This window comes from Vipera berus (genome assembly GCF_964194415.1).
Source record: "Vipera berus genome assembly, chromosome: 4".
In the NCBI taxonomy this organism is placed as follows: Eukaryota; Metazoa; Chordata; class Lepidosauria; order Squamata; family Viperidae; genus Vipera; species Vipera berus.
In genome coordinates this window covers 69,082,591-69,110,209 of record NC_138206.1, presented here as the reverse complement: position 1 = coordinate 69,110,209, position 27,619 = coordinate 69,082,591, and the positions used below count along the sequence as shown (strand labels likewise).

Here is a 27,619-nt window from a genome sequence, read left to right as displayed (position 1 = left end):
GTGCAATTTATAAAATGGAGTTTCTATTGTTTTTAAAGTAAAAGCTTAACATATGTGCTAAATGAAAAATATGAGCTTGTTGACATTAGATAGGCTAAGGTAAAGGTAAATGTAAGTTGACACTGCAGGTAGAGGAAATACAAAGATAAAATAGAGCTTATGCTAGCAAAAACTAGGTTATGGTTAAAGTGTTAAGCAGACGGCATAGGTGCAATCGGTCTTCTTGGAAAGCGGGAAGCAGGCAACCATATAAGGTAGATGTTTTTTATAGGATACTGTGCCAGCAAAAGGGGGAGAGTGTAAGGGGATAAAAACCTGATGTATGCTTAATTCTGGGTCCACATTGTGTGTACCCATGTTTGCTGCTTTCAGGTTGTTTCGAGTAGTCCCGTATGTGAACTCATACTGTTTCTAACAATAGTGTGATAAATTTTATATCCAAATATATTTTAGTCTTTATACTATTTCCATCTTCCTCTTGTAAGGTTTGTGCATTGGCAGGTGAATAACGTTAACACGGCTCAACAAAATGAAGCTTGGATGCTTTTTAATATATATCTTGTATTTGATTTTACAAGTCTTGAGACCTATACAAGTGTATCTATATCCTGCAATGACGCAAAAAGGACGTTTATCTCCGTCTCCCCGAAGCCAGGAACTATACGCCTGCTGGCTACTTATTAGCTGTGTGGAAATACGAGAAACACCAGAAGCACGAGGCAGGAATCGTGCGATCTGATTCTGAAACGCCGGGAGAAGCGGCGCTTTCCTCCTAGGATCGCCGGGTACACATTTAAAAGCGGAGAACAGGGAAGCTTTGCACGTTCGCACTGTCGCCCCTCGTGTCGAAGGCAAGCGCTGCAACCACGCCGGGGAGGGCAACGGTCGGCTCTCGGGATCCGCAGGGGGGCAGGCGAGAGCCGCTCGGCTGTCACTCTGGGCAAAGGGCTCGTCTGCCCGGCAGCGGCGAAGAAGGGCAAGGCGCCGAATCCTGAAGGAGACTTCATCTCCGGCCTTGATCAGAAGGCTGCGGCCGGCGGGGACCCGGTACACTCCATGCGCAAGATGTTGGCCGCCCTCTCTCGCCTGCTGCAAGGTCCGAGACCGGTGAGTGTCCGGGGGCCAGGAACCCGGTTCCCTGCGGCTGGAGCCCGCGCGCGGGGGCCTCGCGCCGGCCGTGGGATAGCTCTTGCCCGAGTGCATGGGATTCACACGATCCCGGGTGGGCACCTTGCATAAGCGCGAGCAAAGCGGCTCCATTCTCCTGCCACTGTCGACATCAAGCTCTGGTTGCATCCCGTCAGCACTCCAACGGGCTGGGATACTTTGCCTATTGGGGCTTTCATAAGAAAGAAGAAGGGAAACAAGGCCCGGCTGGGACCGCGATTGGCTTGGGGTGGGCAGTTTCGACGTGGACGTTGCAAGATTTTTTTTTTTAAAGAAACCATAGATTATTCCTTCCTGTATTTTCATCAACCGTCTTTCTCAGTCTTGGCAACTTTAAGGTGCATGGACTAACTCCCAGAATTCTCCAGCCAGTAGGCTTTCCTAGCTGAGCAATTCTGGGAGTTGTAATCCATACATCTAAAATTGCCAAAATTAAGAAGCACAGCATGTTTCTCGTCCTGTTTCACCCGTGCCCCCTGTAACGTTTTTCTTCTGTGCCTCCCCCCTTTCCAGGTCCCATTACCGATAAAAAAAACCTTGCCATTTACAAACTTAGGTTTATGTCTATGGAGATTCTCAGTCATCCAGGTCATAGTTTTATCCCAAAGGTGCTTTTTCACGAGGCAACTAGACTTTCTTATTTTCCTTTGAAGACATTTCACTTCTCATCCAAGAATCACTTTTGGGACACACTTAGGTTGTAAATAAAATATATATTTTATTTACAAAAAAGGCGTTATATAATACAATATTTGCAATATAAATACACTCTGCTTTTCTGTGGTCCTCTTGGCCTATGATGGGTTCCCCTCTTAACATGTATTTCACCTGTGGTCTCCTTCAAACATCCCAAGGGGGCCATATGGCCCCAGGTAGAGAATTGCTACTCTGTGACTTATTTAATAAACTAAGCAATGGCCTTAACACAGTGTGTGAATACAAATCAGGAACAAAAGTTTCTAAACTGACTAGGCACTTCCCCACTCCATTTGCATGATAGGGTACCAGATGTACATGGAAATATTCAGACAACCCATATCTGGTAGAAATAGACTTCCGACTCTTTGCTACCATCTGGCTTTTAGCCGACTAGAATTGTACCACAAATTAGGCAGATATTTGTGTCTCAGGATAATGTTGCAGGATGCAATCAGAGTCGGTCACCAGGACCAGAGGCTTAGTCTTTCAAGCTTTTGGACTTGTGCTAGAGCCCATCCTCAGAAACTTCTCTCTCTCTCTCTCCAGAATGTATTGTGGAGCTTCTCTGTCAGACACATTCTGGGGAGAGAGAAGTTCCCTGAGGATGGGCTCCAGCATGAGTTCAAAAGCTTGCAAGACTAAATCTCTGGTCCCGATGACTGCCTCAGATTGGATTTGGCTACAAATTAGAGAAATTTGGACTTACAAGGCCATGTGAACACTTTATGAACACTTCATTTAGACTTCAGCGTGTTGTTTGAATCCAGACATTTGAGGAACCATTGCTTAGTTTATCATGAGTGTGTTTTGTAAAACCCAGCTAATATTCACACTAAAGACAGTGCAAAACATCCCCGAAGTATCCCCCTCCCAACAGAATGGCAGGCCCCAAATAATTGTTACAAAAGCAGGTACTTCTTTGGGAACCTGACACCCCTGCTCGAGCAGGAGAACTTATACCATTTCAGACAAATGACTGTCTAGTCTCTTCTTAAAAATCTCCAGGGATGGAGTGCCCATGATTTCTGAAGGCAAGCTGTTCCACTGGTTAATTGTCTTCATTGTTAGGAAGTTCTCCTTAATTCCAGGTCGTTTCTCTTTGGTCAGTTTCCAACCATTGTTTCTTGTCTTGCCCTCTGGTGCTTTGGAAAATAATTTGATGCCCACTACTTTGTTGCAGCCCTTCAAATACTGGATTACTGCTATCATGTTGCCCCTGTTTCTTCTTTTCTTTAGACTAGCCAAACCCAAGCCCTGAGGTCATTCTTCATATGTTTTAGTCTCCAGGCCTTTGATCATTTTAGTTGCTCTTCTCTGAACTTTTTCCAAGGTCTCAACATCTTTTTTGTAGTATGGTGACCAAAAATGGTTACAGTATTCCAGGTGTGGTCTTACTAGGGTTTTATAAAGTGGTACTAATTCTAGTACCGTTCAAGTTGAAGTCTCCGATTACTACTGTGGTATGCTTCCTTTATATGTTTGTTAACATATGGCAAAGAGTTCATCTATTTCTTCTGATTGGTTGGGTGGCCTATAATACACACCTATGGCAATGTCACTTCCCCCCGTTTTATACTGACCCCTATACATTCTGGAGGGATTTTATCTTTGATCATGTGCATTTCTGTAGATATGAAGTGTTCTCTTACATATAGTGCAACTCCATTTTCTCTTTTTGTAGATCTATTTCTTTTCAACAATTTGTATCCATCCGTACATTCCACTCATGGGTCATCCCACCAGGTTTCTGTAATGCCAACTATGCCATACCTGCCCTCATGTACTATTGTTTCTAGTTCACCCTGTTTGTTCCCCAAGCTTTGAGCATTTGTATATAAGCATTTAAGATCTTTATGCCTGTCCATGAGTATGTTTCCTGCATCTCCTGATTGTTATTGGAGTTGTGTTTTTTTTGTCTCATCACTGCCTACCTCATTGTTTGATTTGTTTTTTTTTGGGGGGGGGATTTATGACTGGTTTTGAGAGCTTCTAAAGATTGGTCATCCTTCCCTCTCAATTTTGGTTTAAAGCCCTCCTGATGAGTTGGGTTAGTCTTTTTCCGAGTACATTTTTCCCTGTTTTCATGAGGTGCAGCCCATCCCTTGCCAAGAGTCCTTCGCATAGGAAATGCAGTCCATGATCAAGGAAATCAAAGTCTTCTTGGCGATGCCAACCCTTTAGCAAGTGGTTTATTTCTAGAATTCTTTTTTCCCCTCAATGGGTGTTGGCCTTTCGTTGGGAGTACTATTGAGAACACTACTTGTGCTCCTAAGCTCCTTAACTTTATTGCCTAGTTGCTTATAATCTCTCAATATTGTACTCAGGTTCTTTGTTGTGTCATTTGTCCCAATGTGAAGGAGGAGAAAAGGGTAGTAATCTGTAGGCCTAATTATTTTGGTTAGGTTATTGGCCACATCTTTGATTTTTGCTCCAGGGAGACAATATACCTCCCTGGTTTGTATGTTCAGTCTGCAGATTGCTGATTCTGTTCCTTCAAGGATAGAATCTTCTATTAGCAACCCTTGCCTTCCTTTTTGGGGGGCTGCAGTCTCGGGTGCTTTTCTATTTATCTCAGGTGTGTTTGTTGATGTGACTCTTTTAGGGATGTTTGGTGTTATTTCTTTGCTAGATGTCTGCCTGTTTTCTTTGAGCGGGAGGTTGTGGGTCTGCATATTTCCATCTAGGTTATTGAAGGAGACATTTTTGTTCCAATGCCTAACTTAACAGTATTAAGGCAAGTATATTATAGAATTGTCATGAGCTGTCTGATGCTGTAGGGGAAAACAGTGATATTCCCTGGATGTTTTTTTCAAACCCAGCTTTTAATATAGGGATAAATCTGTGCCAGATGTTACTGGTTTATATTTGCACTTCAGATCACTTTACATCAATTTGCAATATGTATTTTAATAATACCATGCAACACAAATTCTAAGCTACTGAGGGTTGGATCTCATGATCCAGGGTATAATCTTTCTAAACCACATTCTTTTATTTTGTTCTGAAATTTATATCAATGAGCTGATTCTTTAAATAAATAAGTTTTCATTCATAGTAAGTAGTAAGTTAGAACAAAAATTCTTAATTCTACTTTTTGGATTCTTTGAGAGTGGATTTGCAGGATTCCAAAAAAATCCTGTTTAAAACGCCAAGATTTAGGGGGCTTAAATTATTGCCCATAATAAACTTCAATGGTTTTCTTTGAATTTAGGTTTTAATACCGTTCTCTACCATGATTTTATTAATGATTTGTTGAATAAACCACAATTTACAAGTTCACACAACACACTGAGCCATGGTACCAACAGTGGTTAAGGTCACACAGACAAGTCAGTAACATTACAGTTTAACACTAGGTATAAAACAACAATAGCTGACCAATTTTTCCCATTCTTGAGAACAAGAGATGGAACTTCAATTGAAGCAAAGGTTTTGTGTATCAACAGTACCTCTATGTTTGTTTATTTATTAAATTTATTTTCTGCCTATTCTGCCGGGGGGCTACTCTAGGTGGCTTATAACAATAAAAAAGTTATGTAGAGTTGTATATATTGATAAAACCAGACCGTAACTCCACAGATGACTCTCCCAAGTAGAAATTACATAAAATAGAGACAGTCTGGAGCCCTCAATCTCTTTGTTTCCACAATGAACAAATTAAAAGGCATGGAATCTGCAAAATTGAGCTTCAAATTCTCAACCTTGCAGACAGTCCAGTGCAAAAGAGTGCTCAATTTCTTTATGCCTTTATCTCCTTCAGGTCCTATCTCATGACACAAGAGCAACTAATGAATCTTGATCCCAAGCCCAGGCCTGAACCCTGATTTAGAGATAATCTGCTCACAAAAATCAGCAGGAAGATCTTTTTGACTTGGGTTGTGTGTATGAAGATAGGTGCACAAATAGGGATAATTGCTACAAAATACTTTGTGTGGTGTATTAAAAATAACAGCATTTGTTGTTCATTATGCTGAAATATTATAATGTAATAACTTTTTAAAGGAAGTTTTACTTTCTTTATAGTAGCATAAAAAAGAATTCGATGCTGAATAAATAGGTGTCACTTGGCTAAATAAAATTGGTACTAAAAGTATATTTGTAAGGAATTATTTATCCCACTTCTGTATGATGGTAGCTGATATTCCTTTCTATTTTTGTTTTTCCCAATTCTACTGCTTTAGGGAGCTGTTAGTGAGGTAAGACCAGTATTTTAATTGCATGAATGTTCATAAGAAGCCATAATTTGTTGTGCAAGAAATTACATTCCATTCTGATGTGTTAGTTACTTTATTGGTCCATTTCTTCCTAGATAGAAAATTTAAATCTTGGTAGCTTTTCTAATTTTAAGAAATTCAGTTCAGTAAAAATTACTGGTAATCCTCGAGTTACGAGTGTAATGGAGCCTTCCCATTCCACTCGTAACTCAAAAACTCAGAGTGAATCTCATACTTCGAATGAGATCACTCCCTTGCTCATTAAGACGCATGTGACTCGTTAAGTGAACATGAGATATCTCAGGGTAGGGAAGGCCATGGGGGGCCTAGTGATGGAACAGGCCCCGAAGGCCTCCCAACCCACTAAGATACCTCATGCTTCCCCCTCCCTTCCTGCCGTGCCAGACTCACCTTGAAAAGATCCGTCTCCTCTCTATAGCAGTTCCTGCTGCCGCCCAGATCTGAGGCTGGGGGGTGCTTCCACGGCCCAATCCGGGCAGCAGCAGCCTGGAGAAGGCCTCCGGCGCCCAGATCAGGCCACCAGAGGGCCACAGAAGCATTCCCCCAGCCTCAGAACTGGGTGGCAGTGGCCTGGAGAAGGCCTCTGGCACCCAGATCTGGCTGCCACAGGGCCGTGGAAGCATCCCCTGGCCTCAGATCTAGGTGGCACCGGCCTGGAAAAGGCTTCCAAAGTCACAATCCAGCCTCTGGAGGCACGTGGAATCATCTCCTGGGTTCGGTTCTCTGTTGCAGAGAACAGAGGCCTAAAGTACCATGAGATCATGCAAGATCAGTAGTGTGAGATCTCGCCCAACTGATCTTGTGTAATCTTGCATTACTTTAGGCCTCCATTCTCTGCAAATACACCGAAGGCCTGGAGAAGCCAAGAAAGTGAAGGATCTCGATTTTTACAGGGTGAGTATTGAAGGCCTGATGCCTAGGGAGACTCGAGGTGGGGGTGGGGAGGGAGGGAATAACCAGAGTGAATGTTGCAAAGCCTCTGTTGTCGTTCATAAGGGTGAACAACTGCCATGGTGCTGCAATATTCGTAATTTTGGGGCTTGCTTGTAAGCATGGGGGCACTTATCGTGTAACTTTGAATGAGCGTTAATTGAACGCTCGTAACTCGGGGATTACCTGCATTTCTAGCATAACTATCATGGAGACCAAAGTTGGGGCTTCAGCATTTCATGTCAATAGACAACCTTGTTGATTTTTACACCATTGAGAAAACAGGTTTTCAAAAGCATGAAATATGAGGGTTTTATCTTTTTCTGGAAATGTTGAAAAATCTAAGTAATATAAACATTGCTAAAAATGTTATCATTTCCTGTGTTTTCCTATTACATTTCTTTTTGTGTCCTCTAATCATATATCCTGTGGCATTTTACTAGTGTAGCAAATCCTGCATGAACACGTAATAATCGTTTGCACATATGTGTTGCAAAATAATCACAACTGGTAGGATAGGTGATAAATAGAGACTAAAATTGTTTGGTAAACTGTTTTTAAGTGTTTAAGGCATCTAGTTTCTTAAATGCTATTTTTTCTTTTTTATATAATATATTTTATTGATTTTTTAACGAAGCATAGATCAATAATTGGCAAAATGTGTTGTCTGGGTTACATTTGTAAAATAATCCTTAACAATTAATTTCTATAATCTGTATTCCATATATTAATTTTAGTTGATTTCCTCTTTCCCAAAAATATCCTTTTTTGCAAACATTGAGTTAATACAATTCTTATTGTTTTGATAAATAATAATTAAGTATATATTTTTTCCAATATTCCTAAAAATAATAATTATATTAGTATAATATTTCTTTTCTTTTCAGTCATTTTGGTTGCCTTATCATAAAACCTGTTACAATCCTTATTTTAGTTTATTTCTCCCACCAGATTCTAGATATTCTTACTAGTGAAAATTTTCTCAACGATTGATTACATTTACATTGATAGATTTAATTCTATTTTTTGCATATAAGCCATCTCCCACTTACATTTCTTAAGAAATAGATAAAAGAATGAAAAGAGAAGAAAAAAAAATGAAAAAAAGAAAAGAAAGCAAGAGCAACAAAATATAAGAAATAACATACTACTTAAAATATATATCCCTTCTAGGTTTATATATATTTATTTCTTCAATTACTTATTCTTTTTAACCATCGTTAAGAATATATTTAATCTTTAAACATTCCATTCAATAGGTCTACTCATCTAATCCCTTGACTGATTCAAAACATTTTTTTATACTTTTCTTAAATTCAGTCACATTTAAGTATCTAAAACATTTGCTTCATTTAAGTCGTTTCAGCTTTTTTTTTACAGAAAAGAAAGAAGCATACTATATTATTTGAAGAATTCATCCCTCTTAGAATGGTATATTCCAAAGTTTTTCTATTTCTTTAACCATATTCGAACAAACGCTTCTTTTTTAAGTATTCTCTCTGATAGGTCCCATCATCTATTTTCTTAGTTTCCATCTTAATCTTTTTTCTTTGCCCAGTATCCTCCTTAATCAATGTACTTTGCTGAATCAGAAGGTTTTTCCGTATGATCATAGGTATTGCTGTAGATATAGAAAGTAGGAATCTTTTTCCTTCCTTTTCTCTCCACTTCTCTTGTCACGTTTTGTCTCTCCAGTTCTGGTGTTTTCCCTAGTATCTCTGTAGATGTTTTTTTCCAGTCTTTTTTCTTATCCTCAAATTTGCTTTGTAGTGTTGAAATGTAAGTTGTCTTTTCTTCCATTTGAATTAAATCATACTCTTTTGTTTTGTACAATTCCATCTTTAAGTCTCTATCCTTGGATTTATGTTCAGCCATCTCTGCTATATTTTCCTGAGGGTTTTTTTGGAGTAAAATTTAATTGGAGATAAGTTGATTTATACTTTCAAAGTTGTTCTGTATTTCTTTGTAGTTTGAGATCATTGTCCTTTGAATTGGTTGCAGCTTATCATATATTTCCTCTTGTGAAGTATTCATTGTTTCTTGATGTATTTTCTTTAAATCTCTGATTTTCCATAATGACCAAAAGTCCAGATTTTTTTTTCCTTTCCCCCCCCCTTGGAAATAGCTTTGAAGCCAGAATTAAATAGATATGTATAGTCCAGAGAGTTCATAAAAAGGGTCTTTTTTGTTCTTTGTTTCTGTTCCCTCAGATTTGTAAGTCTCACTTTATCTAAACAGCTGTGTTTGTTAAAACTTTGAAAGTCATAGGCAGAGATTTGTCCCTGGATTTTACCATGACTATCATAATCCTCATCCACCAGTAGTTGTCAGCATTGGTTCATTTTTCAGATCTTTCTGACCTTTTTCCTCCAAAAAGGGTTAGATTTGCCGCTTCCAATAGCCAAAAGGTGGGGGGGAAAACCCTCCCTTCTTCACTCTTGGAAGTTTATTTTTTGCTTCTTGGGAGTTCTCTTCAGGAAAGTAGGTAGGATAGAGAAAATCAATATTCTTACCCAGATTCAAACACGCTGTTTACAATCAGCTTAAAGTAGAGCTTTTAACTTCCATTGCTTGCAGCTGGGGCTAGACAATGTTAGCTATCCTTTCTCCTGTTGGTTTCTGGAAGGCTTCTCCTGGACCGATCGGGGAGACCGCCATCTCTTCTAGATCCCTGGGACTACCTTCCTTCATTGCCACCTCTCTGGGGCAGCTTCTTGCCCATTTAGGCTCCCCAAACAGGATAAATGCTTTTTGTTCTTACCTGCATTATTTTAATGATTCTGATTACATTGCTTTTTTACTCCTGGTTTTTCCATTCCAAATCTTCCAAAATAGAAATTACAAATGTGTTTATGGGACCCACATAATTCAATATATTTTCTGTAAAATATATTGTTTATTATAATAAGTTCTTCTATGAGTTTGGTTTACTTGCAGACGTTATATTACCCAGCTATGTAACATCATCAGCCTTACACAAATTCTCAGAGCACCAAAAAGTCCACAGTTCAACCCTGAATTAGAGATATTTTCTTTTGTTGGTATCTTATAATTCATTTTTGGATTATTTTTATTTTGATATTTCCTTATTTTTATATTGTTTATTTTGAGTCACAGTTAATTGGAATCAAACATCAAAATGGAATGAATAAATAAATATAGACAGAGATACTGTTTATAAAATATGCATTATAATCTTTAGAAGTTTAAAATTGTTAGATATAAGTTGAAATCATCTTGAAGCAGATAGAAATATTTTTAAAAATATTTTAATTTAATATCTGTCTGTATATCTGTTTCTTGCCTCTCTTTTTTATTGAAAGGTTGCCCGTGTGGTTGTCACTTCTCGTAATTATGCAGATTTTGCAAATGAGGCTACATTTGAAATTAAGGTAAGCAGATTTATTTTTAAAAACTATATTAGAGTAAAACTAATACATATTTTAATGTTGTACAATCATTTGGAGGTATAGTCAAACTCCTTTATATTGAAATAATATTACAAATATATATTTTTAAGTATAAAATGGGGAACATCATTTCTTGGATTGAAATACATTTACAGGAGAAGTATAAAATAATTTAAATTTTTAACATGCAATTTAATTACCACTAATTTTATTTGATTATTTAATTTTCTTTAAATGAAAGACATATTTGTTAATTCTAAGTCACAGTGTGGTCATTCAGCATGTTTTATAAATTATGTAAAAAATATACTGCAAATATGAGGACAGAATATAATGGCCATAAATAGGGAATTTGGAAGCTATGGGAAGCCTTTCCTGCTTTCTAAAGTAAGAGTCCTGTTAAATTTCATCAGGTTCTATCATCAATTTCATACTTTTTGACCAACAAACATTTCAGAGTTCAGATAGCCTAAAAACTGCCCTGTTTAGCAACTTTAGCAAAGTTACATGGTGTTGAAATAATAACTTTTATCGTTACCTAGTCTTTAGACTTATGATAGTTGTAGCATCCCTGTAGTCATGAGACCAGTATCAGGGGCTTTGCAACCAGTGGGCAGTTACAATCCCTGCAGAATCCCGTGGTCTTGATTGTGATTTACGTACATCACAGCTGACTTCTGATAATTAGAGTTCAGTGGAAAAGCCAGCAGTAAAATTTGAAGTTGTGGTCATGTGATGTCTTACTTAACAACCAGATTGCTTAGAGAAGTTCCCAGTCTTAATTATGACTGTTAAGTGAGGAATACCTGCGAGTAGTTTAGGCAGTTACAAAACTGTTACAGTGGGAATGTCTGTCTAGGACAGGGGTGTCAAACTGCCGGCCCACAGGCCAGTTGCATCATATGGAGGCCATTCCCACCCCAGCTCCAGCAATGCAAAAAAAGTTGCGATACGTTGTGACACGTCACGTGATGTGGCAAGTTTGACACCCGTGACCTAGGAAGTGCAATAGGTTCCAAGGATGTTCTGTTATACCACTGGCTCAGTTGTGATTCTAGAGTAAATTGCTGCATGATTGCTTGAAGAGGAGTGAGATAAGTAAAACAATTTGTAAAAATGTTAAGTATGGCAGAAGTCGAGGGAAGCATCTGATGATTGTTCCCCAAAGAGACCATGATGCCTAGTTTTGGATTATTTCAATATTATGTGTTCAAAAAGGTCAGAACTGCTTCAGGAAGCTGTTTAATAGTTCATGAAAATAATAATCTATTTTTGCTCTTAGTTCTCTCTATCATTTCCAGCAATTGCTCTTCAGAAGCATATTATATACCAACCTAATGGTTCCATTTAGCTGCTATAATTTATATTGATTAACTGATCTATCTGTGAATTAACCCAGTATTGTAGAGCCATTTCAGTAAATGGCTATCTCTATTACTGTTGGTAATAAAATATATTAATGTGTAAATAATTGCTTTGGCCTATTCAGAAAGTACTATTGACTAATTTATTAAGTGACCATAAGTCGTAACATTAAATGTTTTTTCTCCTTGCCACTTGATCCACATTATACAAATCTGTCATATGTCAAAGTAATATTATTTTCTAAGCAGAAGAATTTTTTCCCCTTGCATTAAGACAGGGTGTTTAATATTAATATAATAGAGGATAAGGAAGAGGATCTCGCAGAACTGATAACGGAGCTATTGGCACTTTAAATCGGAAAACAGGAAATGGAAGGAGAGATAGATCAGATATTTCTAGTCAATTCAAGTTATGTGAGGAGAAACAAAGTCCCCAGAGAAGTACATGTTAGATTTGTTAAAAGATCTGTTATAAGGGATGAGATTCTGAGAAGAGTGAGAGATGACCCTCTGCAATATAAAGAAAAAGAAATTGTCCTGAAGAGACGCACGAAAACAACATCAATTTTTAACTAGAAAATTAATTGAAAAAGGATTGAATTTTAGATGGCTGATTCCAGAAGGGATCCTAATTAACTGGGATGCGAAAAGATACAGACTGGACATGCCACTCAAGGCATTGGAGTTTTATGACAACCATAAAGTGTTTATGGAAGGGGAAAGTCTGGAATTCCGTACAGAGAAACAAAGAGACAGGAAGAAACAGTAATAGAAGGAGCAGCCAAGCCAAGGGAGGAAGAAGAATCTGAAAATACAAATACAGAAGAAGGGATAAGAGCAAGAGAACAGAGACAGATAAGAACAACTAGAAGACCTAAATATAATTGAAGGAGATGGAGAAGGAAAATGGGATTCTTTCAATGAATATAAATGGATTGAACTCCCCTACAAAAAGGAGAAAATTTTTCACATGATTACAAAGATTAAAAATGGACATAATCTGTCTCCAAGAAACACATATTAAGAGACAATACTGCAAATTGTTGGAACAACCAAAAATTGGCAAACTTTACTTCGGATTAGCACAACAAAAGAAAAGAGGAATAGCTTTATTGAATGAATGAACCTTTATTGTCAAAGTACAACCATGTATACATTGAGATTGGCTGAGCCTCCCTTCGTGCCCCCCCAACAACTCACAGTTGACAACAAACCCTCCAATCTTATTACAACATGTGAGCTAATTGCACAACACACTGGCCTCGCAAGTCAATCATGCATAAAATTTATAAAATTATTTCCTGTTCAAGAGCCTAACAGCCCATGGATAAAAGCTGTTCTTCAGCCTGTTGGTACGGCTAGTAGGAGAGTAAAGAGATACCGCCCAGGGTGTGAGTCATCCCTGAGAATTTTCCTCACTCTTCCAAGGCAGCCAGCCCTGGCGATGTCATCCAGTGGTGTCAGGGGACAGCCCACAATGTCTTGTGCTGTGCCCACCACCCTCTATAATACTTTTTTATCTGCGGCTGTCAGACCAGCATACCAAACCACAATACAGTACGAGAGGACGCTCTCTATAGTAGACCGGTAAAAGAGGGACATTAGCCGTTATTCTACCCTGTTCTTCCGCAAGACCCTGAGGAAGTGGAGTCTCTGTTGGGCCTTTCTGGCCACCTGGGTTGTATTAACTTTCCAGATAATATCTTCACAGAGGTAGACTCCCAGAAATTTAAAGGAGGAAACTCTTTCCACATAGGACGCCCCCCCAATGTAAAGTGGGGCAGGTTCCTCTTTTTTCCTCCAGAAGTCTAGCACCATCTCTTTAGTCTTGCCGATGTTCAGGTGCAAGTTGTTCGTGAAACACCATATGGATAGTTTTTGTACCTCCCCCCTGTATGCTGTCTCAGCTCCACCTTTAATAAGACCCACTATGGTGGTATCATCTGCAAACTTAATTATCGTAGTAGATGAGTCGGACGATACACAATCATATGTGTACAATGAGTACAGGTAGGGGTTAAGCACGCATCCCTGTGGCGAGCCGGTTCAAAGCTTCAGGGGGGTGGATAAAACAGACCCAACCCTCACTGTTTGCAACCGGTCCCTGAGAAAGTCTTGAATCCAATCACAGATGGAGGTGGAAAATTTCAAGTCGGTCACCTTTTCAATGAGAGTGCTCGGCAAAATGGTGTTGAAAGCCAAGCTGTAATCAACAAAAAGCATCCTGACATAGCTTCCAGGTTTCTCTAGATGGCTTGCTACAGAGTGTAGAGCAGTAGCTATGGCATCATCTGTTGACCTGTTCCCCCTGTAGGCAAATTGATGTTTGTCGAAGTCCAGTGGGAGGCATGTCCTAAGATGTTGGAGAACCAGTCTTTCGAAGCATTTCAGGACTACAGACGTTAATGCAACAGGTCTGTAGTCATTCAGGCACTCAACTGCAGTTTTCTTTGGGTACTGGGACAATGGTAGCTACTTTCAAGCATGATGGTATACATGCCGTTTGCAAGGAGATGTTAAAGATCCTTGTCAGGACCCCTGCTAATTGGTCGGCACAGTTCTTAACCACTATCCCCAGCACTCCATCTGGGCCTGCGGCTTTGCTGGGATTCACAGCCTTCAATACACCTCTCACTTGGTGTTCACACAGGGTGAGTGGCTGAGAATCAGAAGGCCAGCCAGCAGAGGCTACGGGGTCTGGTCTTTTCACCTTGTAGAGAGCGAAGAAGATATTCAGCTCCTCTGCCAACGAGGCATCGGTATTAACCTTGTTCCTCGTATTGCCCTTGTGGTTGGTTAGGTGCTGCAGTCCCTGCCACACTTGCTTCGGATTGTTGTCTGCTAGGTGGTTCTCCACCTTGTGTTTATATTGTTGTTTCACCATCCTAATGCCTGTTCTGAGATTTGCCCTGGCCTCTCTGTATGTGTCCCTGTCCCCTGCCTTAAAGGCAGAATCCCAGGCTCTCAGGAGTGTTCGTACCTCTGCAGTCATCCAGGGTTTGCAATTCCCGTAAACTCTAATGCACTTTTCTGTTGTCACACTATCAGTGCATGTTTTAATATTATGGGAGTATGGCATCTGTGTATACATTCAGGTCTTGATCTTCGAATACACTCCAGTCAGTGGTTTCAAAGCAGTCCTGCAACTGACTGAGAGCACCCACTGGCCAGATTTTGACACTTTTCGTGACTGCCTGAGTTCTTTTCCTGAGAGGAACATAACTTTGGGCACAACAGGAGTGAAAGATGGTCGGATGTGCCCAGGTGGGGGAGAGGGAATGCTCTGTATGCCTGTTTCAGATTAGAGTACACGCAGTCTAGAGTGTTCTTTCCTCTGGTGGAAAATTGCACATACTGTACAAACTTGGGAAGAACTGTCTTTAGACAAGCTTGATTGAAGTCCCCAGCCACAACAAGAGCGCCCTCTGGGTGAGTTTGCTGCTGCCTGGAGATGACGTCATACAGCTTGGAAAGTGCCGTGCTGACATTGGCATCAGGTGGAATGTAAACAGCTATAATAATTACCACAGTAATTTCTCTAGGCAGATAAAAAGGCCTACATATGACAGTCATCAGTTCCACATCTGGGGAGCAATACGTGTAAACTAATCTGCTGTTGGCACACCAGTCACAATGTATATACACGCAGAGTTGTCCTCCTTTGCTCTTACCGGAGCCTCCATCTCTGTCAGAGCGGTGAATGACTCGGCTTGTCAGCTCCACTGCTGCATTTGGTACATCTGAATGTAGCCAGGTCTCCGTGACAACCATCACACAACATTCACGGAGAAGCCTGCTTGCTGCCATCTGCAGCTGTAATTCGTCAATTTTATGGATGAGGGATCTGGCATTACTTAAGAACACACTCGGCAGTGCTGGTCTATGAGGCTGCTTCCTGAGCTGAGCCAGTATCCCGGCTCTGCAACCACGTTTTTGTTTTCGCTCCTTTGTCTTTCGCTTACGTCGGCTCCTCCCCGGCCCGAAGACAATCCATGGAGATCCTGGAGGCCTCACTATGCAGTTCGGTATGTTATGGGACTGCTGAAAATCGCTGGTAATTCTGGATTGCCTTGCAAGCTCGATGTTTAACAGCTCTATGCGTGTGTAGGCTAATTTAGCCCCTTGCACTGCACACTCATCCATACACACATTATTCCAATCACCACACACCAATACTGGGAGCTCAGGGCGGCTGCGTGTGAACGCGTCGCCATCTTGTGGAAAAAAACAAAAGAAATAATCCCAAACAAATTATGCAGATGAAGAAGGAAGAATATTTTTAGTGGAAATAATGATAAACCAAAAACAGATACTTGATGATAGCAATATATGCATCTAATAAGAAACAAGAATTCTATCAAAAATTACATTAAAAAATAGTGGAACTGGAATATCAAAACATTTGTTTGACGGGAGACTTTAATGCAATAGTAGATGGAATACCAGATTACAAAAGTAGTAAAATAGGGGGAAAAGGAAAGAATATACCACCTAAAACTTTCTTTAAAATGGCAGAAGAAATGTGTATTCAGGACATATGGAGAGAAAAGAACCCCCCCCCAAAACACAATACTAATTTTATTTAAACAGACACAAATTATGGTTCAGAATTGATATGGTATGGATATCTCCTGAACTAAGCACGATTATACAAGAGATCAAGATAGAACCCAATATATGGGCAGATCACAGCCCAATAAAGATGACTTGGAGAGGAACCAAGAAAAAATTAAGATGGTCCCTGAACAAATCCTTATTGAAAGAGAAAGAATTTATACAAATAGCAACAAAGGAAATGGAATTCTTTTTCAAAATAAATAAAAAAGAGACATTGCTTTAAAATGTGTGGGACACAGCTAAACATACTTCAGAGGGTTGGCTATAACCTACATGGTGAAAAAGAATAAAGGGAAAAAAGCAACAACAGTTAAAGTTAAGGGAAGAATTTATAAAATTAGAATCAGATCTACAAATAAATCCACAAAAGAAAACACTTAAAAAACAAATGGAAATAATAAAACATAAAATAAATGTAGCAGAGGCCGAAAAAATGACACAACAAATTAAAAGGGCCAAACAGATTTTTTTTTTGAAAATACTAATAAACCGTGGAGGTGGCTAGCATACAAACTGAAAAAAGAAAGAGAGAAAAAATTGATAAACAAATTGCAAGACTCAAAAGGCGATTTACAGTTCCAAAATGATATAATTAAAAAAATTATCAAAGACTTTTATGAGACACTTTATGATACAGAGGAAACCTTTCAAGAAAAAATAAACAATACATAAAAAAGCAGATCTACCAGAAATCCCAGAGAATATGCAAAATATTTTAAATGAAAAAATATTAATGATGGAGGTGACAGGCTATAAAAAGGCAAAAAAATGATAAGACTCGGGTCCAGACGGGTTACCTGCAGAGCTTTATAAATGTCTACAAGTGTAGTGAAATACTTTTAGAGGCTAAAATACCAAATACATGGACAGAAGCTAACATCACTTTAATACCTAAAAAAGACTCAGACCTGACGCAAATAAATTATAGACCAATATCTCTGTTAAACATGGATTACAAACTTTTTGCTTCAATAATAACAGAAAGATTAAAGAAATTTTTGACTAAATTTATACATACAGGCCAAAATGGATTCCTATCTAAAAGACAAATAAAAAATAACTTAACAATGATCTTAGACATTTTGGAATACTATGAAATCCACCCAGGGAAGCAGATGGTGTTAATATTTCTAGATACACAGAAGGCTTTTGACAATGTAAATTGGCAATTTATGATTCAACAATTAGATGAAATGGATTTTGGATAAAACTTCATAAATATAATTAAAGCAATTTACTATAAACAAATGGCTAAAGTAATTGTAAATGGAGATTTTACAGAAAACTTCAAAATCAAAAAAGGCACAAGGCAAGGATGTCCATTATCCCAATTATCCCCAGTCTGTTTTTTTTAATCCCATTTATATTCCGCCCTTCTCCGAAGACTCAGGGCGGCTTACAGTCTAAGCACAAATCAATGTGCTTAGCAATAGCCTTCATTCTATGTATATGCCTGCTTATTAGGGCTTTCGGGGGGCCCCAAGCGGCATTATTACAAAGTCAGCTTATTGCCCCCAACAATCTGGGTCCTCATTTTACCTACCTCGGAAGGATGGAAGGCTGAGTCAACCTTGAGCCTGGTGGGATGCGAACCTGCACTAATTGCAGGCAGCTGGTGTTACTTAAGGAGGCATTAGCCCACTGCTCCACCAAGGCTCTTTTATCTAGTCTTATTTCTTATTCTCAAGTTTATTTTGTGGTGTTGAAATATAGGTTGTCTTTTCCAAGTCCAGTATTTCTTGTAATTTTTTTCCACTTGGATTAAATCATACTTCTTTGTTTTGTAGAATTCCATCTTTAGGTCTCTATCCTCGAATTTATGTTCAGTTATCTGTTTTATCTGTTCCTTCTCTGTTGTATTTTCCTGGGATTTTTTTTGGTATAAAATTGAATTGGAGATGAGTTGATCTATATTTTCTAAGTTATTTTGGATTTCTTTGTGGTTTGAAATCATTATTTGAATTAGTTGCAACGTATCATATGTCTCCTCTTGAAAAGTATTTTTTATTGATAAGTTCTTTCTATAAATCTCTGATTTTCCACGATGACCAAGAATCCAGATTTTTTTTCCTCTGGAAATAGCTTTGAGATCAGAGTTAATTATATACTTCTAATCCAGAGAGTTCAAAAAAGTTCTTTTTTTGTTCCCTAAAATTTGTAAGTTTCACTTTATCTACAACCCAAATTTTTTTTTTGTCACAGCTGTTCTCTATTGTTAAAGCTTTGAAGGTCACAGGTAGAGATTAGGTTTTTTTCAGATTTTACCAAGTCCTACATGCAAGTCATAGCTGTCATAATCCTCATCCACCAGTAAGTGTCAGCACTGGTTCATTTTTCAAATTTTAGTCCTCCATAAAAGGTTCAATACACTGCTTCCGTTAGCAAAAGGGTGGGGCAAAAAACCCCTTCTTCACTTTCGGAAGGTTTTTTTTTCTTGGGAATTTTTTTTTCTCCCCTTCAGGAAAATTGGTAGTTAGGATAGAGAAAATCGATGTTCTTACCCAGATTCAAGCACACTGTTTACGATCAGCTTAAAATAGTGCTTTTGACTTCAGTTGCTTGCAGCTTCGGCTAGATTCTGAAGTTAAGCTAGCCTTTCTCCTGTTGGTTTCTGGAAGGCTTTTCCTGGATTGATCGGGTCGACCGCTGTCTCTCCGAGGTACCCTCGACTTCACTGCCATCTCTCTGAGGCGGCTTCTGGCTCATTCAGGATTCCCTAACAGGAAGAAGCTCAGCTGGATAGTACGGAGTTTTTTTGTTTTTGTTTTTAAGCTGGAGTCCGAGATGGCATTGCCTTGGGAGGAGAGGCGATAGACGGCCGAGCCTCTTGTTGTTTTTCAGGCCTCCTGCGGCGATATTCTGCCGTTTCCAGCCCTGGAGAGGCTGGGAGAAGCGGAGGGGGCATCTTTGGAGGCGAGGTGTGATGCAATCACCTCGCTGGAAAAAGGAAAGCACCCTGAGGATCTGGAGGCTTGAAAGAGGGCTGCGGTTTGGCAGCCCCGAAGCCAATGACTTGGCAGTTTGAGAAGAAGCAGGGAAGTGAGAAAGAGTGGAAGTGAATTTAAAGACTTTCTGAGCGAGCACGCCGGTGGGGTGCTAAGCAGATGTGAAAGGAGCGGCAGCCAGTTATCGGGGGTGGTTTTGGCAACAAATATTTTTTTTCTTTTTTTTTGTTACCCCTTTTGTCTTTTGCTGCCGTGAATGCTGATTAGAGGCTTAAATGGACTTGTCTACGAATATGACATAATTGGTGGAAGCTTCCTCTTCCCTGAAAAAGTTAGTGTATTGATTTGCAGACTTATAGAAACTGACGGATATTGATGTGACTCCTTCTTTCTTTTTTTTTCTACCTAAAGAGCGGAAGTGAAATTATTAGAAGGGTTTGTGATAAAATATCTAGGAAGGAGTTAACCTGTGGTGTACAGTAGTGTGGAGAAATCTCCTGGGACAAACTGAAATGTCTTTAACAACGACATCAACTAAAACCTTAAGGAAGGCCCCTACCTTGACAGCAGCGGCCTCTCCAGTTACGACGCCACCAGGGGTTAGGAAGTCGATGGAGAGCCTACCAGCGACAGAAAAATCTGCTACAATTCAAGGGATTTATACAATGCCACAAAATATGCAGGACATAATGGAGAGGAATTTTGACAGCCTGAAGGCTGAGTTGGGGGACATGAGAGAGGAGATGAAGGAAATTAAAGGAAAATTGGGTGTAGTCCAGGTGACTCTGGATACGCATGAAGAGTGAATTAAAACAGTAGAAAAGGACTCTGAGAATATGGAGAAGCGGATGGAGAAATGGGAGCACAGGTGCACGCAAGCATCCAAGAAGCTGGAAGATGATATGGTGTACCTGGAGATGGAGAAAGCAGCCTTTTTTTTTGCGCTTCCAAAATGTGACGGAAGACAGAGAAGAACAGCTGGAAGAAGTGGTAGGAAAAATGATTGCAGACCTGGTGGGGAAAGAGAAAAAAGAGGTTCGGTGCGATATTGATGAGGCTTTTCGAGTTTATACCAATTATGCCAGGCGATACAGCCTCCCTAGGGAAGTGCATGTTAGGTGTACCAAAAAGGCGCTTAGAGATGAAGTGCTTCATAGAGCTAGAGATCAACCAATTCAGTATAAAGGCCGTCCAGTTACAATTCTTAAGCAACTGCCAAGAAGGGTCCGAGAGCAACGTCAACGCTATCAATTTGTTACTTCGCAATTGAGGAAAAAGGTGTGACATATAAATGGCTGCTTCCAGAGGGGCTCCTGGTGATGTGGGAAGACCGAAAGATAAAGATTGAGAGTCTACGCGACGCACAAGATTTCTATAAAACTTTTTGTGGGACTAGTGATCAGGAGAGTGATGGAGAAGTAGAGAGTAGAAGTCAGAGGGAGGAGAGGAATCTGGGGGGAGCGGAGGGGGGAGGGGGGTGGAGAGGGAAAGGGAGAAGAATATAAGAGGGTAACTAGACAGACTACCACATCTGCATTTCTATAGAGCTGGTTTCTGCTTGGGGGAGGGAGACTTGGGGCTATTAAGAAAAACGGAACATGTTTTTTTGCCTCTTTTAAGATCCTTTGAGGAAATATAATATTCTGCCCTTTTAATATTTCCTTCTCGGGGGGGGGGTGCTGACTTCCAACACAGATTTCTGGAAAATAGTTAAATGTGCTATTATTGTGTGGTGGTGTCACAGTTTTATTGAATTTTATTAAAATTGTGCCTTGTATTGTGTTTTGATGTGGTACACTGTGAAGCCTATGGAGAGAGACATTGACAACTAAATATCTTTACAGCTGGGAGCAGATAGTGTATTTGCTAGGGGATTTATTTTATTCAGGTCTTATTGTTCAGAAATCTTTTAGCACAAAGATGTTAAGTGTATGAAAATACTCAAATACTTTAACAATAAACCATGACCACTTGTTTTTATTGTTTGCAGAAATGTGACCTCCATCGTTTGGAAGAGGGTCCTCCTACCACAACTGTACTGACTAGAGAGCAAGGTCTCCAATACTATAAGACCATGCAGACTATTCGGCGCATGGAACTAAAAGCAGACCAGCTGTACAAACAAAAGATTATTCGTGGTTTCTGCCATTTGTATGATGGCCAGGTGGGCAGCAGATTTCATCAAATTTTCTGTTTCATTTTAATAAGGCTGTTATAGGTAAAAGAAGAATTCTGAAGAATTTTGTGTCTCGACTCTACCAGTATAAATAAACAAATTCCTAGGTTGTGGGAAAAGGTGAACACTTACCATTTCTAAAAATTTTGGAATTTTGTAAAAATATCTTCAGTGGGGGTAGTTTGTAGTGTGTAGTTGGCAGAAACAATGTACTTTAATAAAATGGCTAGTGCCAATATTTTTTATTTTAGTCTGGTTAACTCTGAATGGTAAATTCTTCAAATCTCTCCTGGTTTTTCTCCTCCCATTTTTTAATTTATATATATATTATACTCACAACATCGTGCGACGTATTGTGACTTTTTCCCCATTGCCAGCAATGGGGTGGGCATGGTTTCAGGATGACACATCCGGCCCGTGAGTCGGCAGTTTGACATGCCTGTATTATACCCTTAAGATTTTGCTCCCATAGTCTTTGGAGATGCTAGAGTTTTAATTATTTTTCCCAACCTGTTTATGATTATTATTACTGCATTGGAGCTGTCTTTGCTAAGATTATTTATATATCTCTGTACTATACTTTAAAAAATTAAATATGATCAAATGTCATGTAAGACACCTAAAATACAGTAATAAAACAAAATATGTAACAAGAGCCAGTATTTGCTTACATGTAGCATCCTTCTCAAAGGCCAAAGTGCATTGAAGTATTGTGAGCTGACTAGAAGCAAATTAATAGCTGTTTTTTTACTATGATCCTGTGTTGCAGAGGCTTAGTGCGCCATAGTTGGAACTCAAGGTAGCTTCTTGACCATATGTAAGGCAGCTCCAGGAGGCACATACTACAATAATTGAAGTGAGCCACATACTCATTCCTTCAGATACACTGGAGCCTTATGTGAATAGATAAAGCATCTTTTTTCCAGAGCTGGCTTTTTGGTTTCATCTGAACCATTGTACAAACTCAGTGTTTGACATTTGTAGAGAACTGTATACAAATACTATCGTTTACCTGTATATTATGGTATCATGCATGCTATTTCAAGGCTGTTGGTTTGTTTTTCCACAGGAAGCTTGTTGTGTTGGACTTGAGGCAGCCATAAATCGAACAGATCATTTGATCACTGCCTACCGGGCTCATGGCTTTACCTATACACGTGGAATTCCAGTTCGAGAAATTCTTGCTGAACTCACTGGTTTGTGTAGTAAAATGAAATGTAGATGTGGAAAGGATGAATACCACTGTAGATAAAAGGGTTAAGTTCTGATCGCATTTCCAAAATGAAAACCCTCCTAATTTGCCTAGTATATCTTTGTTCAAGTGATGTCAACTATCCTTATACCAAGAGGTTGAGGTTTTAGCCATTTATTCATGTACTGCTGCAAGTTTCTCTGCATTTAGAGAAATCTCTGCTCTACTATTTAAACATTTGATGCAGTAACATGTAAAATCTAGCCATTAACCTTAGAAAGCTTATAAAGAATATTTATAAAACAGTTTTGATTTTTGTTTTATATGGAATCTTACTCAAAATTCCAAGTAAGCAAAAAGGGATGGCATGCTAAAAACACCTATATACTATTCATATAGAGGGTGCAATGGCTCAGTGGTTAAAAGATGCTGAGCTTGTCAGCTGGAAAGCTGACAGCCCAGGTTTGAGACCTGAGTGCCACACAATGGGCTGAGCTCCCATTACTTGCTCCAGCTCCTGCCAACCTAGCAGTTTAAAAACATGCAAATACAAGTAGATAAATAGGTGCCACTTCAGTGAGAAGGTTCTGTGCACCTCAGCATATAATCTAATGGTGGCCACATGATCACGGAAATGTCTTCAGACAATGCTGGCTCCCTTGGCTAAGAAACAAAAGATGAGCACCACCCCCTAGAGTCAGAAATGAACTATTCATAGGAACTTTAGTAGCGCCCCAATGTAAAATACTGTATTTTGAATATTTCAGGTCGGATAGGTGGTTGTGCTAGAGGCAAAGGTGGCTCAATGCACATGTATGCCAAAAACTTCTATGGTGGTAATGGTATTGTTGGCGCCCAGGTAAGGTTCATTAATCAAACTAGCTTTTTTATTGAGATGTGGATAAAGCTTTTAATGTTTGTCATATATTAGATTATTTCATTACTTTTATAATTCTGTGCAGTTTGCTGTATCCTTAGTATTTCTTTTTTGTAAACCTAACATTAGCTAAATTGCCAATTGCATAATGTGGGAACATTGCCACAAGACATGATGATGATTATGAGCAATTATTGCATGACTTTAAAGACGGGTTAGATGAATTTAGTAAAAGGCAGATTTATCAAGGGCACTTAATCTTGAAAGGGCACTTAATCTTGAAATTCAATGTTATTTCTGGTTGGTGACAGCATGTCTCCATATACCAGCTGGCGGAAAAGAATAGGAGGTGGATATGGCTGTACCTCTGTGTGCAAGCAGCCTGCACCTTATTGGCCATTATAAGAAACAACAAGGTGGTTTAAGATGGTTTACCTACTACATGATATCATGTTTTATAGGTTCCTTTGGGAGCTGGTATCGCTTTGGCATGTAAATACTTTGGGAAAGATGAGATCTGTTTGACATTGTATGGTGATGGTGCTGCAAATCAGGTAAGTTTCCAGGTTTATTCAATTAGATGCATATTTCTATAGAGCATCATCCAATTTGACATAATAATATGCCTGTAAAAAGGTAAAGGTTCCCCCACACATGCGTGCTAGTCGTTTCCAACTCTAGGGGCCAGTGCTCATCTCCGTTTCAAAGCCGAAGAGCCAGTGCTTGTCCGAGGACATCTCCGTGGTCATGTGTCCAGCATGACTAGACGCCAAAGGCGCACGGAATGCTGTTACCTTCCCACCGTAGTGGTCCCTATTTTTCTACTTGCATTTTTATGTGCTTTCAAACTGCTAGGTTGGCAGAAGCTGGGACGAGTAACAGGCACTCACTCTGTTACATGGCACTCAGGATTCGACCCACCAAACTGCCGACCTTCTGATCGACAAGCTCAGTGTCGTAACCCACTGAGCCACCGCGTCCCTGTACTTGCCTTTAAACACTTAACAAGTGTGACAATGCTAAGGCAGCTGGTTTTAGGTGGAAATTTCTCATGAGTTTCTTCCCATGCTGTTATTCTTCTTCCAGGGTCAAATATTTGAAACTTTTAATATGGCAGCCTTGTGGAAGCTGCCATGCATTTTTATCTGTGAGAACAATAGATATGGAATGGGTACTTCTGTAGAGAGAGCTGCAGCCAGCACAGATTATTATAAAAGAGGAGACTTTATTCCAGGTCTTAGGGTAAGATATTCACTATTCTCAATTTTTTAAAGAAAAATGAATATTGTAATACTTTTAAATAAACTTGTGTTTGGGGGGCTGGGGTTGCCACTAGGTTGATGGCATGGATGTTCTTGCTGTAAGAGAAGCTACAAAATTTGCTGCTGATCACTGCAGAGCAGGAAAAGTAAGTATGAGTACACTGTATTGCATGTGTAGTATCTATGTTTGCATGTTTAAGATAGGCAGAATTTCAGAGAAATTTATTCTGTTTCAAATACATGTAACAATACTAAACTAGGAAGTACTCTTTTAGCCCAATTTTCAAACTACCTTGTGAGCTCCAAACCTGGTAACTTTTTATAAATCATAAACATAGTGCTTAGTAGTGTGATTAACATAAATATTAACTAATATGGGAATAAGTTTTCAGATGAAGAAATGAAGAGGCAGCATACTCAAAAAGGACAGTTAAATACATGCTCAACTGTAACCAAATAAGCATACATATCATTAAAGGTATGATTATCCAATAAACATCAGCATGCAGGGTGTGTTTGTGCACCTGTCATAGGTGAAATGAAGGAATATTCTGTGGCAAATGAAGGTAAATATACATGTCCCAGGATAATGTTGCAGGATCCAGTCTAAGCTTGTCACCAGGTCTAAAGGTTTCTTCTTCCAAGCTTTTGGGCTCAATGTTGGAGCCCATCATCAAGGAACTTCTCTCTCTCCAGAAATGAGTGCAATATTCTGGTTCCCTGATGATGGGCCCCAGCACAAGCCTGAAAGCTTGGAAGAAGAAACCTTTGGTCCCAGTGACTGATTCAGACTGGATCCTACAAGATATTCTGTGTTAAACCTCAAGAAGGAGCTAGCTGCAACATTGAGAAAGAAAGCGTATGGGTGGTGGGAAGGCAAAGTTTGGAGAAAAGGAGAACCTAGCATTGCTGGAAAAGATTTAGATTGGGTAAATGCAATGTGAAAGAATTCCGTTACCAGTTCTTACAAGGCAGCTTAAACATGCAGCCTTACACATGGACGTCACCAGTTTGATATCAGGTTATCACAGTAACATTTTATATCAAACAGACCCTCTCATAATAGTTCTTCGCAAATCTGTTTTTAAATTAAAAAGCTCAGTGTAAATACAGGTATTCCTCAACTTAAAACCACAATTGGGACTGGAACTTCTGCCACCAAGTGATGCTGTCATTAAGTGAAGCATGCCTGATTTTATGACCTTTTGCTCAGTTATTAAGCAAATCACCACAATTGTTAGGCAGATCATGCAGTCATAAAGCAAATTTGATTTTGCTTCCCTCTGGGAAGGGCTCAGAAGGGCCCGTGACCACAGGAGGCTGCAATTATCATAAATAGATGCCGGTTGCCAAGCACCCAAATACTAATCATGTGGCTGTGGCAACACTTGTGATGGGTGTAAGTGTGAGGACTGACCATTAGTCGCTGTTTTCAATACCATAACTTAAAATAATTGTTAAATGAATGGTCATAAGTCAAGGCGTACTTGTAGGTATCTGCCCTTCTCTGTTAAATGAGGTTTGAGCGGTTTCTTTTCAGAGTTTTCAAAGCATTCAGAAAATAGGAATAAGAACCACAATCAACAATTTAGCACAATTTTAGCCAACTCTCAAGAGAAGTTGCATTATAACTCTTACAGACAAATTATATAAATATGAGCTATGGATACTAAAAATGGGATATAGTAGATTTATTGGAACCAAGTGTAAGTTCCTGAAATTTTATTTAAATCTAAGCATTAATCTAAACATTGAATATAACAAAATACTTTAAACATATAAATGTTTTAGGGAAATTTTGTAATATTTTTGTTGCTGTCTTGCTCAGACCTGTGTTTTTTAACGGAGCAATTTAAGATGCAAAAAGTTGAGAGCTACTGGTCTAAATGATTGTCTTAAACTGGCATGCCTGTCTGCATTTAGTTATTAGCAAAATCAAGGCATTATTTTCAAAGGTATTAAAGACTTCCATTTTAACAGGGCCCTGTTGTGATGGAACTACAAACATATCGTTATCATGGGCATAGTATGAGTGACCCTGGAATCAGGTAAAGTAATTCTCTACTGTTCCATATTAGTGGTGGGGAAAATTACATTATCCTGGAGTGTACTTGAAGGAAAAGCAGAAAATGCAAATAGTTTACAAATTAGAGGCATGGAAATTTGGCCAAGACTACCAATCTCTTCTACTACATAATCTTACATATTTTTAATCAAATCATTTTCTTAAAACAAGGAACTTAAAATAGAGATTTTCACACTATGAGTTGTATCCTCTTCCTACTTTGCAGGGATCACATGATAAAAGCTTGTGAGGGCAAGGCAGGAGTGTTGTCAAAATACACACTAGGCTTTGGGTCCTGCTTGGCCTGTTTAAGCCAGCCGCAGGCTTGCCTGGGCAAAATAGGAGTATGTTTTAATAGTTCTCCTATTTTGTCTAGGATGCCTGCAGAGATGGTTGCATTACTGAGAAGTAATTACTAAATTAAAAATTAATTATTAAATTAGATAGTAATATATTTCTTACCCATCCCTACCTCAATAAACATTATTGACCCATTATATTGGCACATTATGTATGGCGTGGTTTGTTCGCTTTCCTGTTGATCAAAATAGTCAAAGCAAAATATGATTTAGACATGGCTTAAGCAAACCATAATCCAATGAAAACAACTGTAAGGTGCAGTTTGCACACTATCTTCTACATGAGAAACTTAGATGACTTGGTGTACATGCACGCCTGGT

General features: G+C 39.1%; 1 protein-coding gene across 2 annotated transcripts in view; it reads left to right on the top strand.

Annotated features, from left to right (window-relative positions):
* The first annotated feature begins 951 nt into the window (after window positions 1–951).
* PDHA1 (pyruvate dehydrogenase E1 subunit alpha 1) overlaps window positions 952–27,619 on the top strand; it is a 31,955-nt gene continuing 5,287 nt past the window's right edge. The window contains exons 1-10 of one of the 2 annotated variants that reach the window (XM_081327555.1): window positions 952–1,107; window positions 6,048–6,062; window positions 10,355–10,423; window positions 21,358–21,531; window positions 22,613–22,739; window positions 23,503–23,594; window positions 24,074–24,166; window positions 24,699–24,854; window positions 24,949–25,020; window positions 26,855–26,922. In XM_081327555.1, coding sequence (XP_081183681.1) covers window positions 1,057–1,107; window positions 6,048–6,062; window positions 10,355–10,423; window positions 21,358–21,531; window positions 22,613–22,739; window positions 23,503–23,594; window positions 24,074–24,166; window positions 24,699–24,854; window positions 24,949–25,020; window positions 26,855–26,922 — 917 coding nt within the window. In that variant the 5' untranslated portion in view covers window positions 952–1,056. The remainder of the gene's footprint in view (window positions 1,108–6,047; window positions 6,063–10,354; window positions 10,424–21,357; window positions 21,532–22,612; window positions 22,740–23,502; window positions 23,595–24,073; window positions 24,167–24,698; window positions 24,855–24,948; window positions 25,021–26,854; window positions 26,923–27,619) is intronic. The other variant, XM_081327556.1, reaches the window with a different exon arrangement.